Raw genomic sequence first — 18,888 nt, forward strand, 5'->3', positions numbered from 1 at the left:
TCTTTAAACGTGAAATTGACTAATTTAAAAAAAAACCCTGGCTGTGAAATTGACCAAAATGGACCATGAATTTGCTAGGGTCCTATTTATTTGTATTATCATAGCACCTACCAGCTCCAGTCATGGACAAGGATCCTGTTGTAGTAGGCACTGTACAAAAAGAATCCCTGCCCCAAAAGAGTTTACAATCTAAGGTGTGGCTTTACTACTCCTAAATAATGCATTCATCCCTGACTCAAGGCAATATATAGTACCATAATTTTGGGAACTATTTCCCTTCTTATAGTGTTTTACTGCTTTTATTATGCAAACAGTCTATATTTTGTGAGTGTGTGTATAATTTAATAATGACCAAAAAAAAGTGTGTTGTCATAAATGACAGTAGTTTACATAGAAATTCTTTGTCATAATAGAAAAAAAGCTTTCCTTTATCAGGAAAAAGAAAAGAAAAAAGGAAGTAATGCAAAGTAAATATTTCTTTCTATTTTTTATTATTCTAGACCATTCAAAGAAAGTTTGGGACTATAACAAATGATTCAATCAGTTTTCTTGGTGAAGGTCTACAGCGTATTGGAACAAAATTTAAAAGTTCGCTGGAGGTGATGATGATGTGTTCGGAATGCCCAACAGTCTTTATTGATGCTGAAACGGTAAAATCTCATGTGCAGTCAGTAATACACTGTTAGATTAAAATATCTATGTATTTAGTAATCTTTCTGCAGGCGCACAGAATGTTTTATGGTTCAACCTTTGCAAAATAATATTGAGGGAATTTTTTCAAAATTCCAGGCAGACAGCCAACTGATAGTAGTGCCTTTGAAAATCTCTCCCATTGTCACTGATTGCAGCAGCATAGATAGTACTTGTATTTAAAAATAAAAATATTAATTTGTATAAATGAAACAGAATAGTATTAAAACAATAGTTTATAGCTGTAAGTTCAGTTGTGAAATATAGCCCTTTCTAATTATACAAAAATTGTTAAATATAATTATTTCTCCCAAATAACTTCTATATGGTAAGGACAAACAGTGGATTTAGATAGTAGATATCAATTAATTTCACTCACTGTTCTTTACAAGGTTTCATTTGTCAAACTAAATGGTGTGGGGGGAGGCATTCAATATCCTGGTCAGATTCTGCTATCCTTCCTTACTGACTTTGAGTCTGCCATAGGGCTTATCTACACAGGGAAATCCAAATCATAGTATTTCCAGCAGAACAGTACCTCTGACAACATCCTGGTTCTATATTGACTTGGGGCTATATTGTGGCCTGTTCTGCACACTGGCACAAGGAAGTACAAGGGGCACAAGGAGCCCACTTACTCCCTTGCACTGTTGTGCTGCATGCAGGATGGAAGCAGACTCCACAGAGCCACTGCTTGTCCCTTGCACAGGTGGGCAGGAAAGGGAGGAGAATTGACAGACCATGATTTCATCCCCCCCACACCAACATGCCTGGCAGCATAGTTACCTCAGTGCTCCAAATAGTATAAGCTGCAACAGCTGTAGACCCGGCACAGTTTATTCCCTTCCTTGAGTAGCATGGAGACTGGTAGGGACATAGGGTGTCACAATGTCACAGTCTCCCTCCTAAGCTGCTCTGGGACAGCACAACACATTGTCCTTCCCTGTAAGTGAAGGACATGATTGCAAACTCATGATTTAGCTCTTAGATGGAAATGTACCACATGTTGAATCACAAGTGTTATTTCCTGCAGCAATTAGGAGTTCCTTTGAGAGCTCTCATCCAAGTTCTAACTAGGCACAACCCTGCTTACCTTACAAGATCTGCTTAGATCTCAGCTTGGGGTGGTGTGGCTGCAAATGTTTGCTTAAACCTAAAAACAGAGGTTTTACTGTGATGTGCAGAACAGCTAGTTTTATGTGATATCCCAAATGTGGTCTAACAATTTAAGTGTTTAATTTGTTAGTAGAAAAAAAATATTTTTATATTCTAGCTGATGTCCTGTGGCTTACTAGAAATGTTGAAGTTCAGCGTTCTAGAGCTTCAAGAACATCTAGATACCTATAATGCCAAAAGAGAGGCAGCAGAGCAGGTGAGTCTGCATTATTCCATAGGCTGATACCTGTTTCAGAATTTTAAAAAATACTAGAATTTCAAAAGATTATCAAGGAGATTTTAAAAAGCTACATGTCTGTCTTGTATCTCAAACAAAATAGTAGACTTAAAGTTAAAAAAGAAATTGCTGTGGCATACTGGTGGCATAGCTTGCTTCCTTTTGTTACTAGCATTCTCTGTTGTGTATAGTTTGAAGGAGTTGTTTGTGCTATGGGTAGTTGATGCTTGTTGCACCTACCTACACACTATTACTTTTTACTGTGTGTATGGGTAATTGTTAGATGTTCAAAAGGTAAAAGAGAATTTTAGCATCAATGCTGAACTCATTGTAGGCTTTTTACTCCTTTATATAAGTACTATAGGGTAAGAGGGTCTGTGATGCTGAGATTTAAAATAAAGTTGACGTTTAGACAATATGATGAAATAGTTTAGACCCTGAAGGTATATTTAATGCCTATCCTCTGTGCAAAGGGCAGTAGGTTTAAAAATTGAACTTTCAGCAAAGCATGTGTGCTTGTTTTTATGAACCAATGTCATGAAACTGACTTTAGAAGGATACTAACTTCCGAAAATTCAAACAGATTACCCTTTCACCAACTAAAAGAAAATATGGAACCAGATTCACCTCTGCAGTCGCAGGAAGAGATGCAGTTTGTACACACCTGTATAGGAGTAGTTGTCGAGAAAAGGGATCAGTCTCTGGGAAGGGCAGTGCTGGTACTGTTGTCACTGACCCCTAGGGGTACCATTGGGAAAGGACATTTTGCAAATGTTGCTGGTGATCTATAGAAGTCTGTCAGAAGCTGCTCAGGAAATGTGCTGAATCAGTTCCATGCAGGCTTACCCTAAGGGCTTGCATCCATTGGTATATCCAAAGATGTGAGCCTGGGACATTGGCTCTGAATTCAGTCTTTCTGGCTCTTCTGTTTTGAAAATATAAATGGTCTCTTTTGATATTTCCCTAATAGATTCATGTAGGCATCGGGTTGTGTGGTAAACATCAATCTTGCACCACTCAAAGTATGTAATGACCATAAACACATCACACTTGCAATCACCTATCAAATGGTTCAGACATGCTGCCACATTTTTGTTAGAAGGAATCTCAAGACGTATCCAGTTTCCTGGGTAAAGTATCTCCATACTTAATGAGACTCCATCAGTTTGAACTTCTTGGAGAAACATTTTTGAAAACTCTAGTTTTTATTAGAGTCTTTAAATTGTGTTTCCTGAATTTTATTAAAAAGTTTTTTTTAACATTTTTAATAAGGACTGTTCTTGTCCTGTTTCTGATGTTAATAAGGTCTTTTTTTAGCTAGAGAAAAAATTGATTATACAGAGGAAACAGTGAAACTGACTATACTCAAGAGAACCTGATCTAACTTTAATTGAAGACTGCCACTGAGTTCAGTGGGAGTTGGATCAGATCCAAAGTTCTATCAAATGCACAAAGTAAACAAACTGTAAAAAAGAGGCATTTTTTTCACCATAGTCTCCTCCAGTTACAGCAATATTAGAAGTCACACCATAATAGATCCTAAATTTTCACACAGAGGTGATTTTTCTAGTTGGCATTGTCCTTTTAAATACACACTTAGGGACAATAATTTCAATTAGGTTTATTAGGCTACTGTATTCTCAGCCACGACACTTTTCTAGTTTGAGATGAGACTAAATCAAAACATAAATGAAACACATGGTTTCATCTTAGTCTTTTCAAAGTTACCAGGGCAGCCAAAATCAAGAGAATTGACTTTTTATGTTTAGTAGATGGCTCAAATAAAAAAGGTCTGCTTGTGTGTTAGTATTAGTTTGTTACCCTTACTATTATCACACTACTTCCATTTTTTAAAAACCTGACAAATCCTAAACAATAATTGGATTATGAGAAGCACAAGTATAAGTGTCTTGCACTAACTATATTTCTGATTAAGTTTAAATCTCATCTAATTTTAGGGATGCCCCCATTAGCACAGTATCAGAGTGCCACACTATCTGTAATTTATATATTCTTACATCCCTGTGAAATAGGCAAATACTATTTTCCCCATTTTACAGACGGGGAACTGAGGCACAGAGAGGCTAAGTGACTTGCCCAAGGTCACCCATGAAGTCTGAGACAGAGTAGGGACTTGAACCTAGGTATGTGTTTATACTCTGAAAAGTGACTATGCAAAATGGCATTGTGAGATTCTCTCCATGTGGATTGTTTCTCAGTGAGTTAATTGCCCATTATACACGTGAGATTTTTTTTTCTAATTGGTGAATAAGAAAGTAGCAATCTTAGTCACCTTTCTAACCATAAATGCACTTTAAATTTTCAGCTATATTTTATATTTTCATTTTTTGTTATAGATTATTCTATGCATAAAGATAATGCAGAATCTCTTTGAGTTGTCTGCGTTTTGTTTATATAAAGGAATCTGGTGTATGGAAGTTAATGATGGCCTCTGTCAATATATCACAGTGGAGCACACATGTTTTCTGTAGTGATGCTGTCAAAAGACTGCCCAAGGACTGTTTCCATGTTCAGCCTGTCTTCTACTGCAATATTTGTGAGTGACTAGGGCAGGGCAAAGGTTTCATTGGGTCAAAGAAATTGTTCTGAAACAACTGAGAGCCTAAGGCAGATTTGGTTATTTTTTTTTTAATTTGCATCAAGAAAGAAAAAGATGGTAAAACTTTTATCAGTTTTAGTTAGCATAATATAATTTAATTTAGAAATAGTGGCTAATTTTCTCCAAAAAATGTTCTTGTTCTACAGTTTTAAAACATATTCTTTTCATTTCTTCAATGGTCATTCTTTGTTCACCACCGTTTGTGTATTGTACAAGGAATGGAGAATTGGGAGTCTTCAGAAGGGTTGAGCGAAAGCACAGTGAAGTTAAATAAACAAGGCACAAGAAAATATTGATCCAAAGGCGTAGCCAATTGTTTGACTGCAGTTGCTGTTCATTCTTTAAAATGTTCAAAAGACCAATTAACCTAACTTAGCCAAATTTATTGTCTAAAAACAAAGCAGTACAAGACAAAAGGGAGACAGACATACAAATTCTCACAGCGTGTTCACCATATACAGATTGCGTGCTTCAGAGATGTGCATTTCTGCTAGCAGTATTTATTGGATGATTTTACAAGTTACAAAACTCCTTACACATCACTAAAATCCAGTTCACCAGTTCATACCAGTTCTTTAGCTTGTTGTTCTGTACCTTCCTTATTTTTAGTTTGGCTACTAGCATTCCAGGTACTGGTCCATAAAGGTACCTCCCTGTACTCATCTGAATATTCCATTCCAAGTACTGATGAGCCATGAAAGTTTCCCCTAACCATACTTGGTACAAAGTATTCTTGCATCTTTGCTTTGGCAAGTTTCCTGTTTTGTAATACCAAAGCTGACTTCAGGTTTTCAGTGTGTTGTGGGATACATTATGTGGGTGAACAGAATTGTAGGAAAAGCATATTACATTCCGTTAACATAACTTCCCTACACTTTTTATATTAATACCATGCACATAATACCTTTTAACATGGTGCATGCTATGCCTAACATATATGTATTGGCTAACAAAAGCTAATGAGACATACAGGAAGTGACTGAAGTAAATTGGTTGGCTATATTCTAATAGGTAATAATTGTATAAAAGCAATCTGTGTGGTATATTAAACTACTGGCCTCTAGAATCAACCCCAAGAATTATGAGCCAAACTGTAAACCTCTTTTACAAACTTTATCCGGAAAAAGTGTATTGTATGTGACATTTGTATGTTGTCTTAACCTCCTTAGACTTTGAATTGCACATGTAAAAAATAGGAGTGTTAGTTGTAGCTGCATGGAACTCACACCCAGCAGAGCTGAAGTGGGGGAGACAAAGGGGTTTGTAAGCCACCTTTCTTCTTCGAGGAGTGTCCCTGTGGGTGTTCCACGTTAGGTGTTTTGGCGCCCTATGTTTGTAATCAGAGTTTTGTAGTAGCAGTGCCCCAGCTTGCTGTGCACACCCAGCAGCCGTCTCACACCGCTCCGAGTGGTTACTTAGCATGCGCAGCCAATCGTCCCCCAGTTCCTTCTGTACTGCCTTTGTCTTGAGTCGGAGCGACAGCAGTGCCTCTCTTAATCTTACATACCTCAGCAGTTTTCTGTTTTCCCGGACGTATTAGACTTTAATTTCATTATTTATCCTCTAGTTTATATTTTACTTAAAATCTTTCCAAAAATTTTTTTTGGTTAGCTATTCCCCTCAATCCTCCCCCTCCCCCCCCCCCCGCCACCTCCTAGGCGGGTCGCTGGCTTTGACAACAAGAACAGAGACCCAAATATGGACTTATTCTCCTTCTTTCTCAAAACGAGTACCCTCTCAGGCATGTCTGGCTCTCCCAGCTTTAAACGCTGCCTGACTTGCAGACTTTCGATACTGGTAGCAGACGGCCACGCACAGTGTGTCCGCTGCCTTGGTGAGACCCACATTACTCAGAAGTGTCAACACTGCAAAAAATTGTCTACTAGGACAAGGAAGGCTAGGGACCTCCAGATGGAGAAATCTCTCAGGCCAGCCTCCAACCCTGAGTCGAGAATGCCTCCTGGCCAGCAGTCACCAGCAGCAGCATCTGACAGGGGATCTACCTCAAAAATGGCTGGTAAGGAGCCTGCTTCCAAAAAGGCTACTAAAAAGCGGTCTTGCTCTTCCCCACAGTGAGATTTGCCCAAAAGAAAGCAATCTCCCAGTGGAAAATTTGCCCCAGTACCAATGGCACCAAAAGCATCGGACCACGAGGCACCAGGAACGTCCGGTACCAAGACTTCCCAAGGAGCTAAGGACCTGGTGTGGGCAAGCTCTCATGGAGGTACGCACATGAAAACCAAACCTCCCAGGTCGGCACCAACGGAGCTGAAGAAAACCTCGGCCCCGAGTACTGTAATGGCGCCACCTGATGTACCTACGCAATACAGTAAGCCATCAGTACCAACAGCTCTCACTCTGCTCCCATGCCACAGCATTCTGACGTCCCTGGCACCGAGTCTTCCAGTACCACAGCAATTTATGCAACAGGCGAACCTCATGATTACTTCAAAGTCTAGCATGCTCCTATTCAGTACCGACGATATCCCAGCGAGACCGGGACCAAACCTGGTGGCTACTCCCGTTGGCTCAGCCATCTCCAGCGATGAGGAAGAAGAGGATGAGGCAGGGACATGCACCCCTCACCACTCCGTCCCTCAGCCAGGACCCTCTCAGCATCACACATCTGCTGATGTATGAGGCTGGCAGGCTCAACTGTGAGTGCCGCCTCCAATGACTTTTCCACCCAACTGGGCATACTGGGATCCGTGGGCATTATATAGGCCTCAGAACCTCAGCCTCCTTCCCCCCCGCCCCATTCCACCAAGGTCTAGAGCAACACGATCCCCTTCACCACCTGCCCCAGCTCCCTCAGAGACATGGGAGGAGATAGAGGAGCCCGAGGGTGGTACCCTGCCGCATTTCATCTTCATCACTGGACGAAACAGTAATACCACCCCCCACACACACACCGGGACGATTTCAAATCATTCGAGGATCTTTTCAAGAAGGTAGCTGAATCCCTGGACATTTCCTTAGCAGAGCTACCAGAAACCCAACACTGGCTTACAGACATCCTCCAGGCATCTGCATCAGTAAAAATTGCACTGCCTATCAATGCTGCCATAATGGATCCTGCAAAAATAACCAGGCAGACACCTGCCACACCCCCGCCTTCTTGTAAGAGATCTGACAAGAAGTGTTATGTGCCAGCTAAAGGGGCCGAGCTTCTGTTCACTCACCCTGCACCAAATTCTTTGGTGGTTGAGGCTGTTAATCAAAGGGGGAAACAACACCAGTCTAGAACGAACCCTTACGATAAGGACTGGGAAAGGCTAGACCTGTGGACAGAAAGCCTATTCCTCAGCCATGCTCCAATTTCGCATAGCTAATTATTCAGTCTTACTAGCTAAATACATGCACAACCTGTTCTCTAAAATGTCAACTTTTATTGAACATTTGCCTGATGACAAAAAAGAACAATACAAGGCTAACATTTCCGAAGGGGGTCTCGTTGCCAAAACAGGCCTCTCTCGACTCCGCAGACACGGCAGCATGCTCCATTGCTACCTCTGTGGTCATCCGTTGGGCATCCTGGCTTCACCTTTCCGGGTTCCCTAGGGAGGTCCAGGCCACAGTCGAGGATTTACCCTTTGAGGGTCAGAAACTTTGCGGAACACACAAATGTGTCTTTACATATCCTGAGGGACTCCAGGGCCACCTTAAAATCCCTGGGTATCTGTGTACCCATGAACAAAAAGAAACAGGGCAGATTTTACAACCAGTGATTCCGAACTACCCCAAACACCCAGCCTCAAAGACAGTGTGACCAATGCCATAAACAGACAGACGAGATGCAGGCAGAACCAAGATCAGCCTTCCATGTCTCAACCATCTACTTCCAGACAATCATTTTGAAGATTTGGTTGAGGGCATGAGACCTCCACGTTCTTTGATCCCAGAACTAGACCCAATCTCCAGCCCATTTTGGAGACTGTCTGTCACCCTACTACCCAGTCTGGAACGCTGTCACTACAGACAAATGCGTTCTGGAAATTATCCAGAAGGGTTACTCCATCCCCTTCATCTCTCTTTCACCTACCCACCCCCCTTCCCTGTCCATCTTCAGGGACCCCTCTCATGAGCCCCAGTTACAACAGGAAATAAACCACCTCCTACAATTAGGGGCCGTGGAACCAGTACCAGATCAATACAGGGGGAGAGGGTTTTATTCCCGTTATTTTCTCACTCAGAAAAAGACCGGTGGATGGAGACCCATCATTAATTTAGGACAGCTCAACAAATTTGTGAGAAAGCAACTTTTCAAAACGGTGACTCTTTCCATGATAATTCTGGCATTAGAGAAAGAAGACTGGCTCTCAGCCCTCAACCTACAAGATGCTTACTTTCATGTTACCATTCACCCGGCGCACAGACGATTCCTGAAATTCACTCTGGGACATCAACATTTCCAATACAGAGTGCTCCCCTTCGGCCTGTCATATGCCCCAAGGGTCTTTTCCAAGGCCCTTGCGGTCATTGCAGCTCACCTCCGAAAACTGGGGGGGGTGATTTTTCCATACCTGGACAACTGTCTTTTAAGGGCGTCGACACAACATGCAGCACTAAACACCACACAAACCACGATAATCCTCTTTACGGATCTCAGACTACAGATAAAAGTGGAGAAGTCCACCATGGTTCCTGTCCAACAATTGGAATTTATAGGAAACTCCCTCGATTGCCTCACCACAACAGCGAGTTTACCCCAACAGTGCTTCCTCACCTTAACCAGTTTGATTACAACGATCATGGACAGTCCACAAACGTCCGCCAGAATGTGCTTACAGCTTTTGGGGCACATGGCTGAAATGACATTTGTCATAAAGCATGCCAGGCTACACATGAGATGCTTACAGGCCTGGTTTTGCACCATCTACATACCACATAAACATTCTCTCAACATACGTCTCACTATGCCCCGTAGGACTTGCTCACATGGTGAACACAAGCACAGAACATCTGCACAGGTGTCTCCTTCCAACAGAAAGCTCCTACTACAACTATGGACCCCTCCCTTGTGGGAGGGAGCTCATTTATGCAACAACGCCATCCAGGGTCGCTGGACTCCAGTAGAATCCAACCTACACATAAACATACTGGAACTAAGGGCTGTCAGAAATGCATGTGGGCACTTCCTGCCCTTGATCCAAAACATGACTGTCAAGATCCTTACAGACAATATCGCATGCATGTTCTATATAAATCGCCAAGGGGGAGCACGATCATACTCTCTGTGTACAGAGGCAATACACCTCTGGAACTGGTGCATCACCAACAACGTAGACATTTTGGCATCTTATCTGCCAGGATGTCCGAACATGACAGTGGACCAACGGAGCAGAGACTTCTCACAAACCCATGAGCGGGAGCTGGATCATTCAACTCTCTCAGCCATATTCAACCTATGGGGGTTCCCCATTATAGATCTAGCCACAGCAACTCAGAACGCAAAGTGCCCTCAATACTGCTCCCGAGCCGGACTGGAACACCACTCCTTGGGCGACGCTCTCCTAATAAAGTGGGAAACACCACTATTGTATGCATTCCCTCCAATCCCACTCCTGAGTCGGGTCATTCACAAGATCAGGCAGGACAAATCCAGGATCATTCTCATCGCACCCACAGGGCCCAGACAAACCTGGTTCCCATACCTGAGACAGATGGCAGTGAAGCCACCTCAAACCCTTCTAATAATACCTCACCTTCTGACGCAGGACTCAGGACACGTCAATCACCCCAACGAATCCCTTCTCTGTCTCAAGGCCAGGTTACTCCATGGCTAACGGGGATTTACAAAAACTATTCTGAGGAAGTGAAAGACGTCTTACTGAACAGTTGAAGACTAACCACACGAAAAATATACGCACAGCAGTGGTCCCAGTTCTGCGTTTGGTGACAGGACAACCATATTGCTCCACAGTCGACCCCACTACCCAGGATACTGGACTATATACTGGGCCTTAAGAAATCGGGGTTATCTAACAGCTCCCTCAGAGTACACCTGGCCGCCATCACTTCATTCCACAACAAGGTGGACGGAGTCATTATCTTTGCTTACCCAACTACTAAACACTTCCTAAAGGGCATAGAAAACACTTATCCCACCCTAAAAGACCCTGCCGCCATGGGATCTTTCTTAACCTTGTTCTCCGCAGTCTCATGGGGAAACCGTTTGAACCCCCTAGCAACTTGTTCTCTGTTACACTTATCCATGAAGATGGCCTTCCCCATTGCCATCATGTCAGCAAGGCAGGTGGGGGAATTAGGTGTCCTAATGGCACACCCACCTTATACCACATTTTTCAAAGATAAAATGATCTTACGGCCACATCCCAAATTTATACCCAAGGTGGCCTCCCCATTTCGCCTAAATCAACCCATATACTTACCTGTGTTTTTTCTGAAACTGCATGCCGACCGCAGGGAGGCATCACTTCACACGCTAGATGTTTGCAGAGCGCTAGCTTTCTACCTAGAAAGGACAAAAACATTCAGGAAGTCATCTAGACTATTTCTCTCTATAACAGAATGTTCCAAGGGTCAAACTATTTCAAAACAGAGATCGTCTAAATGGATATCAAGTTGTATCCATTTGTGTTACCAAAACAACAATCTACCAGCTCCGCCAGGAATTTGCACTCACTCCACCAGACCATTATTAGTATTGGTGGCCTTTCTCAATAATGTACTCATCACGGACATTTGCAAAGCAGCTACTTGGGCATTTGCCCATACTTTTACTAAACATTACACATTAGAACAGCAATCAGCTGCAGATGCTCAGTGTGGACTCTCAGTGCTATCTACGGTCACTAAACCAAGTCTGAAGCCCCTCCCCTCCACTGAGGGGCATTGCTCAACAGTCACCTAAAGTGGTGTACCCACAGGGACACTCCTCAAAGAAGAAGAAAAAGAAGAAGATTACTCACTTTGTGCAGGAACTAAGGTTCTTCAAGATGGTTGTCCCTGTACGTGCTCCACTACCCCCCACCCCTCTACTTCAGAGTTTCACGTCGATTCTCTGGTGTGGAGAAGGAACTTGGGGACGGTTGCCTGTGCACAGTAGGTAAGTGCTCGGAGCGGTGTGAGATGGCTGCCGCACGCGCGCAGCCAACCGGGGCACTGCTACTATAAATCTCTGATTACAAGCACAGTGTGCCAAAAGTGGAGCACCCACAGGGACAACCATTTCGAAGAACCTCAGTTACTGCACAAGGTGAGTAACCTCCTCTTTTTGCTTCCACTGGTCCTGGTGTTAGCAGGGAGCCAAATCACCTACCAGTGCAAGTCAGAACATCCACAGGACTTCTCTAACTTACACTAGCAGGAATGGTCCCCAGCATGCCGCTTTATGGCACGCGCATAAAAGGAGCAAGTGACAAAAAGCCAATGTCCCTTTTGTAGTGCTAGGCCAATGGTCTGGGCCAGGATCTTTCATGTTGTCCAATTTTGCTTTTCCGAACTACTGTTCTGTTCCCTTGTACTAAGGCTTTCATTGTGCTCATATCTGTATTACAGACTAAAACATTAAATCAAAGGAGAATATAAGAAAATAGAGCACTTCAAGTATCATGTAAAAACTGCAGGGATCTCTAATATTTAAAAATATTGTTTTTTCTCTTTAAGATTTCAAAAATGTAAAATGTGTAAGAAGACATCAGACAGAGTGTGAAAACTAGATATTAGGTTCCCAATTTCTGATGTCATTTTTTTTGATGCAAACTATATCATTATTATCGATGGATGCTGTCAGATGAAAAGAAAAACAAGATTTAAAATGTACAGTGGGATCCATGTCACTAATTGAAACTGACACTACAGTGTTTAGAGAATTCCACTTCTCCTTCTGATAAGCACACAGGCCTAGTTAATTCACTAAGTAGCCTTTATTAAATTGAGCAGATGGGAAATCACATTTTTTCTTCCCTTTCTTGCATCAGACAAAGGTTAGGAAAAGGTCACTAAAATTTCCAATAAGACTCATGATATACAGCACACATTCTGCTAAATTTACTTCCATGGATTGTGTTGAGCCTGTTCTGTGTTACAGGGGATAATTTTCACTCATGGATTGTGTTGAGCCTGTTCTGTGTTACAGGGGATAATTTTCACTTTTATCTCAGCATGGTGCTTTGCTATTCCAGTAATACTCTACTTCAGCATTATTGATGATATTTGTGTTACAGTAGTGCCCAAAATGTGCCTGGTGCTGTGTAGGCTAAAAGGATGCACTGTACAGCAAGACTGTTAACTTGTTTTTAATGTATGTTTTATATTCACTTTTTACGTCCTACAAGATAGTGATTGTCTCTTACACAAAACATTCATTGAAATCGATAGAATACATTTGTTGTACATGTGGCTATACCGGAGAATTACATTTTCTGATCATACTATTTCCCAATAAATGTAACAGGTTTTATCCTTTCATTTATCTAAACTGAATCAACTTTTTATTCAAAGTGTTCTTTAGACACACATCTTTTTAGCATTAAAGGTATTGAGAGATAATATAATGAATCTTTCCGAAAGCAAGTTGAATGAAAATTATTTTAGCATATATAATTAAGGAATTTTCTATTTCCTCCACCACCTGCCATCCATCCCCAATCACCAAATTTAATGAAAGCACTAGAGGTAGCATGTACTCCATACTGTGGGATAATGAAGCTTATGTGAAATTTCCAGTGGAGGGAACAGGGTAACTGCTACATAGCATTTTTTCTTAGCAGAACAAAGAGTGATATTCATTGGCAAGGTCAGTGCTGGTAAGAAATTAAGTGCCAAGTATCAGGCATGTGAAAGACAGCTTTAACTAGAATTAAACAAAATGAGAATATCAAAATGTATGAATTAAATAATTTCACTGATGGTGATCTGGGTGTATGGAAGGTATTCATAGCAATACATGTCTTTGGCATTTTTATCACAGGCTTTGGTTTGCTCTGTGTTGCAAAGTAGTTTTAATTACTTATATTTATTTTGTAGTGGCTAGATGACTGCAAAAGGACATTTGGTGCTGATGATGGCATACACAGAACCAATACAGATGCTCAGGTAGGTGACTGTCTCTGGTGGATCCTTTTTATATAGTTTATTAAAATAAAAAACTTGTGTTCTGCACAAAAGCCCTTTTTTGATCTTCTTAAAGATTAAAGTATGTTGGTAAAGCTTTTCATTTCAGTTATCAAACCATCTTTTGGAAACTTAGATTCTTATGAAGTATTGGCCTAATAATAAAGGGCTGTCTTTTATGAAAGTGAGCAACCAGTCTCAGTTCAGGGCTTAATAACATTGAGTTAGATAAGCAGGGTAGATACTATCTGTGTACCAAAGCAAGTCTGCCTTTTATGCAGCTATTTCTAGAAGAAAAAGGATTAGTATTCTGTTTCTGTGCTTGTCAGATAGATAGATTATTGTCTGACCAAAAAGCTGTACTGAATCTAATATAATTAGTACCATATACATATGTATGACCTGTCTGGAACAATATTTTGCTTTATTATTGTGTTTTATTCTTAAAGTAGAAGCATGACAGAAACTTTGTCAAACGTTATTTTGCTAATTACTATCTAATATGAAACAACCCATTGTTATTAGTTGAATGTTGTACTTATTTGTAAAAAACGTGCATGCATACATTGCATGAGGATCACCCGTGTCTTTAACACTACTAATTGTTGTAATAGCCTTGTCTACTTGAGACAAGGTTTGTTTCTTAAACAATATATGCATAATATTCTCACTAAATGTACTGTAAAATGGCAGGGGGGTGGGAATCCAAGCATATACATTGTTTTGCTACTGTTGGGTACCTGGGTTTGATTCTGCCCTCTAGGATTGTGTAATAAAAATGATGAAAGACATAATTAGAATAGATTTGTTTAAAATCACTTTCATAGGCAGATTTGACAGGGAAGGTAAAAAGGAAGAACATGATTCCCCCCACCTTTGGGTAATTCAGAATACATACACAAAAACTTCTTGGGCTATGCCTACGCTGTGAGCTAGGGGTGTGATTTCCTCATGTGTGCATACTTGTGCTAGCTCTCCTCAGGCTTGTATAGCAGTGTAGCTTCAGGAGCATAGATAGCAGAAGCACAGCTTAGATGAATACCCACCGGTTTAGACAAATACAAACTCAGCACGCCTCTGCTGCTGTTACCTGTGCTACTGCAACTACACTGCTATTTATACTCATGCTAGCTCAAAGAGGGCTAGTGCAAGTATGTGCATGCAGGGGAATCACAACCCTAGCTCACAGTGTAGAAAAAGCCATGGACTTTGATCCTGCCCAGTCTTATGAATCACACATAATTATGTATCTTGAAAAATCAGTGTGTGGAGAATCCGTTTTTTCAATAACTGAAGTGAGGGGCATTATATGTCAGAGGACAGACCTAAGCAGTAAGAATTATTGGATGTCTATATTCTGAACCCAAGTCAGGCGAAAGGGGTAAGGTTGCCAGGTGTCCGGATTTCGACCGGAACACCCAGTCAAAAAGGGACCCTGGCAACTCCAGTCAAGCACCGCTGACAGGGCCCTTAAAAGTCCAGTTGGCGCGAGGCTGGCAGGCTCCCTACTTGGCTCCACGCAGCTCCCGGGAAGCTGCCGTCATGTCCCTCCAAATCCTAGGCATAGGGGAGGCCATGGGGGCTCTTCCCCCTGCCCCCGCCACAAGCGCCGGTTCTGCAGCCCCTATTGGCTGGGAACGTAAGGGCCAGAGGGACATGCTGATAGCTTCCTGGGAGCTGTCTGAGGGAAGCGCTGCCCAGATCCCACACCCCAAACTCCCTCCAGCGTCCCTGCCCCAGCCCTGAGCTCCCTCCCACACCCAAACTCCCTCTCGGAACCAACACCCCCTCCCACACCCCAACCCTCTTCCCCAGACGTGAGCTCCCTCCTGCGCTCCAAACCCCTCGGCTTCAGCCTGGAGCCCCCTCCTGCACCCCAAACCCCTCATCCCTGGCCCCACATGAGAGTCCTCACCCCCTGCACCAGCCCGGAGCCCCCTCCCACACCCTGAATCCCTCATTTCTGGCCCCACCGCAGAGCCTGCACACCCAGGCAGAGCCCTCACCCCAGCACGCACCCCTACCCCAGCCCAGTGAAAATGAGCGAGTGAGAGAGAGTGGGGGAGAGCAAACGATGGAGGGAAGGGGGATGTAATGAGTGGGGAGGGGGCCTCGGTGAAGGGGCAGGGGCTAGGCAATGGTATTCGGTTTTGTGCGATTAGAAAGTTGGCAACCCAAGAAATGGGAAGCATTTTCTTCTTTTTACTCTACTATGAAATCTGTTTATAAGAATGTGATTTTTTTTAAACAAAATCCATACAGTAGCACTGTTGGTGATGCTATACTTATGTCTGTCATTAATTTTTATTTAAAAGAAATCCTATTTTCAGCAGTAAAAATTTCCACTTTGCACACAGAGTTTCAGCCTAGAAAGGAATTTTCTCTCCATTTTTCACAAAATTTTATTTGGACCTATTTAAACTATACAAGTCTCTTTAAAAAAAAATCCCAATTCAGATGTTTTTGGTTATGTTTTTAGATTAAAACAATATTAGAGCACGAGATTATTATGTATAGCTGTGTGTTAAGAATTTTGAAAAACAATTTAAAATGGCCAATATTTTAAACTTAGAAAAATGGCTAAGCACACAAGCTAAATACTGTTCATAGGATATTTAATGCATATTAAAAATTGTTTACACCCTAATATCTTGCTTGACATGTGTTCCATTGTATAATAGACATATGTAGGCATGCACACTTTCCCTACACAGTGTTCTAAAGATTTATTACATACTTTACCTATATAATAATAAAATAGTACTCTGTATTTATATATCATCTTACATTTTCAAAATGCTGTATAAACACTAATTAACTCTCCCAATATACTCATGAAGGCAGTGAGTATTAGTATTTCTGCTTTATAGATGGAGAAATGGAGGAAGGGCCAAATTCAGTCCTTACTTCCATAGGTGCTGGAAATACGGGTGCTGGGGTTGTTGCCGCACCCACTGGCTTGAAGTGGTTTCCATCATATGGGTTTGCAGTTTGGTTCAGTGGCTCTCAGCACACCTACTATACAAATTATTCCAGCGCCCCTGTTTACTTCAAACCTGTACAGACCTGTTAGAACCAGTGAATGGTGCACAGGATTCAAGAAAGGCAGAGTTTTTCCAAAAAGGTTAAAGATGAGATTGTCAAAGGGGCTCAAGGGAGTTAGATGCCCAGCTCACATTGACCTTCAGTAGAAGTTGGGCATCCAACTCCCTTAGACACCTTTGAAGACATGCAGCCTAGATGCCTTGCCTGAGCCCACACATTGAGTTAATGGCGAAGCTGGCTCCTAGTAATGTGACCCTTTCACTGGATCATACATTTATTTAAAATTTTTAAAAAATTAAAAATATAGTATGTGCTCACTCACACAAAGGCAGGAAAGTGCAGTTAAGGAGTTTTCAAAAAATACACCTTCTATAGACTTCCTAAATACATTTAGAAATGACTTGAAGGAACTATTGTGGATTACTGAATGTGGTACTTGTTTCAGAAATCCTTGTAAGTGGAATGGAATGTTGATAGATTATTAAAGTAATCAACTAATGTACACACCATTAAAATGCTGCTATGGTCAGAAAAATGGCATCTCATTCAACAGAAACGCTTAGTTCATTGACATAAATAAGATTCTCCGACTACTTTTTAGCACTGCCGTCAATACAGCTAGGGAACAAAGCTGAATTCTCTTCTGGCACATGCATCATCAACAGAATTGTTAACTAAATCCAGTTACAGAATCTTTACTAGTAGTGACGACAAGTGAGCCAGAAAGAAAGCATCTTGACTGTCAGATCCCCATCTGAGTTTTCAGGACTGGCAGTTAGAAAATTATGTGATCTGTAAACTGAGTAAATTTGATGTAAAAGTAATGGCGAGAGAATAAATATAAAACCACACAATACCATTTTTCAGAGTAGAACTTCACTTCAACTTATAGAATAGCTCTGTTTATGCTTACATTCCCTGTAGAAATCCATGTCTTTTTTTTTCATTTTTGGTTTATAATAGTAATAATAGACCGTGCCTGGCATGTACTGGGACTTAATAACTGGCTGAAGTTTATGAAATCAGCTCTTCTCTGCCGGTCACTAAGGGTATGTCTACGTGGAAGGAAAAAAAAAAAAGTACAGCAGCAGGTCTGAGTGCAGGTCAATTGACTCAGGCTCATGGGGCTCCCACTGCAAGGCTAAAAATAGCAGTGTAAATGTTCGGGCTCAGGATGGAGCCCAAGCTCTGAAACTCAACAAGGGTGGAAGGTCTCAGAGCACAAGCTCCAGCCTGAATGTCTAAACTGTTAGTTCCACAGCACGTGCCCCATGACTGAGACTCACTGCCATGGGACTAGTTTTTTGCTGTGTAGACGTACCCTAAGGGCTTTGATCCTATGCCTATTGAAGTCAATAGCAAAATTCCCATAGATTTTAACGGTTCAGGATCAGGGTTTAATCTCCTGAAATTGCACTGTGCCCAGTAGTTGATGCTTGCCTAATTACTCTACTATTAGGTGTTAGTGAGTACAGACTACAGAATAAAATATAGGCATTGTATATATTCTGGGTATTTACATAATACTGAAGCATAAACTGCTCCTGTGTGGAAGAGTCACTTTGATTGCATCATTTCTCATATGCTTATTAATGTATGTGTTAAGTGCCACCAACGTGCTTGGCACTGTACAAAACACAAAAGTAAAGACCTTCCCTGGCCCAAATAACTTACACTCTAAGGCCTGGTGTACACTAGTGTCAGCATGTAGGATATGTGTAGTACACGCCACAGTGAAAAGCAGGCTGTTTCCACCCTGCCAAGTGTAGCTACTGGGAGCGTTTCTCTGCTGCAGGGAGCTTCCAGAGCCTTTCCCCAGTGCCTCCCCCGCCAGAGCCTTTCCCTGCCACAGCAACAGGAAGGTAGTGGGACATTACACTACTAAAGACAGCGGTGTAGATGGCGAAGACAGTGAGTGTGAAGAGAGCTGTGTAGGATATGTACCCTAAGGTTCTGGTGTGTCTTTACTCTGCTCACCGAAGTAGTGCCTCACTGTCTACACTGTTATTTATACCCATGCTAGGGGTGCATGCAGTGTGTATGTACTCCACATGCTACTATA

The 18,888-nt window shown here is 41.9% G+C and overlaps 1 protein-coding gene across 1 annotated transcript in view; it reads left to right on the plus strand.

Annotated features, from left to right (window-relative positions):
• The window catches only part of FRYL (FRY like transcription coactivator), a 321,897-nt gene that overhangs the window by 296,736 nt on the left and 6,273 nt on the right, over positions 1–18,888 (plus strand). The window contains exons 57-59 of the mRNA XM_074951439.1: positions 501–650; positions 1,964–2,062; positions 13,695–13,763. Coding sequence (XP_074807540.1) covers positions 501–650; positions 1,964–2,062; positions 13,695–13,763 — 318 coding nt within the window. The remainder of the gene's footprint in view (positions 1–500; positions 651–1,963; positions 2,063–13,694; positions 13,764–18,888) is intronic.

The sequence above is a fragment of the Natator depressus genome, chromosome 4, assembly GCF_965152275.1.
Source record: "Natator depressus isolate rNatDep1 chromosome 4, rNatDep2.hap1, whole genome shotgun sequence".
Taxonomy (NCBI): domain Eukaryota; kingdom Metazoa; phylum Chordata; order Testudines; family Cheloniidae; genus Natator; species Natator depressus.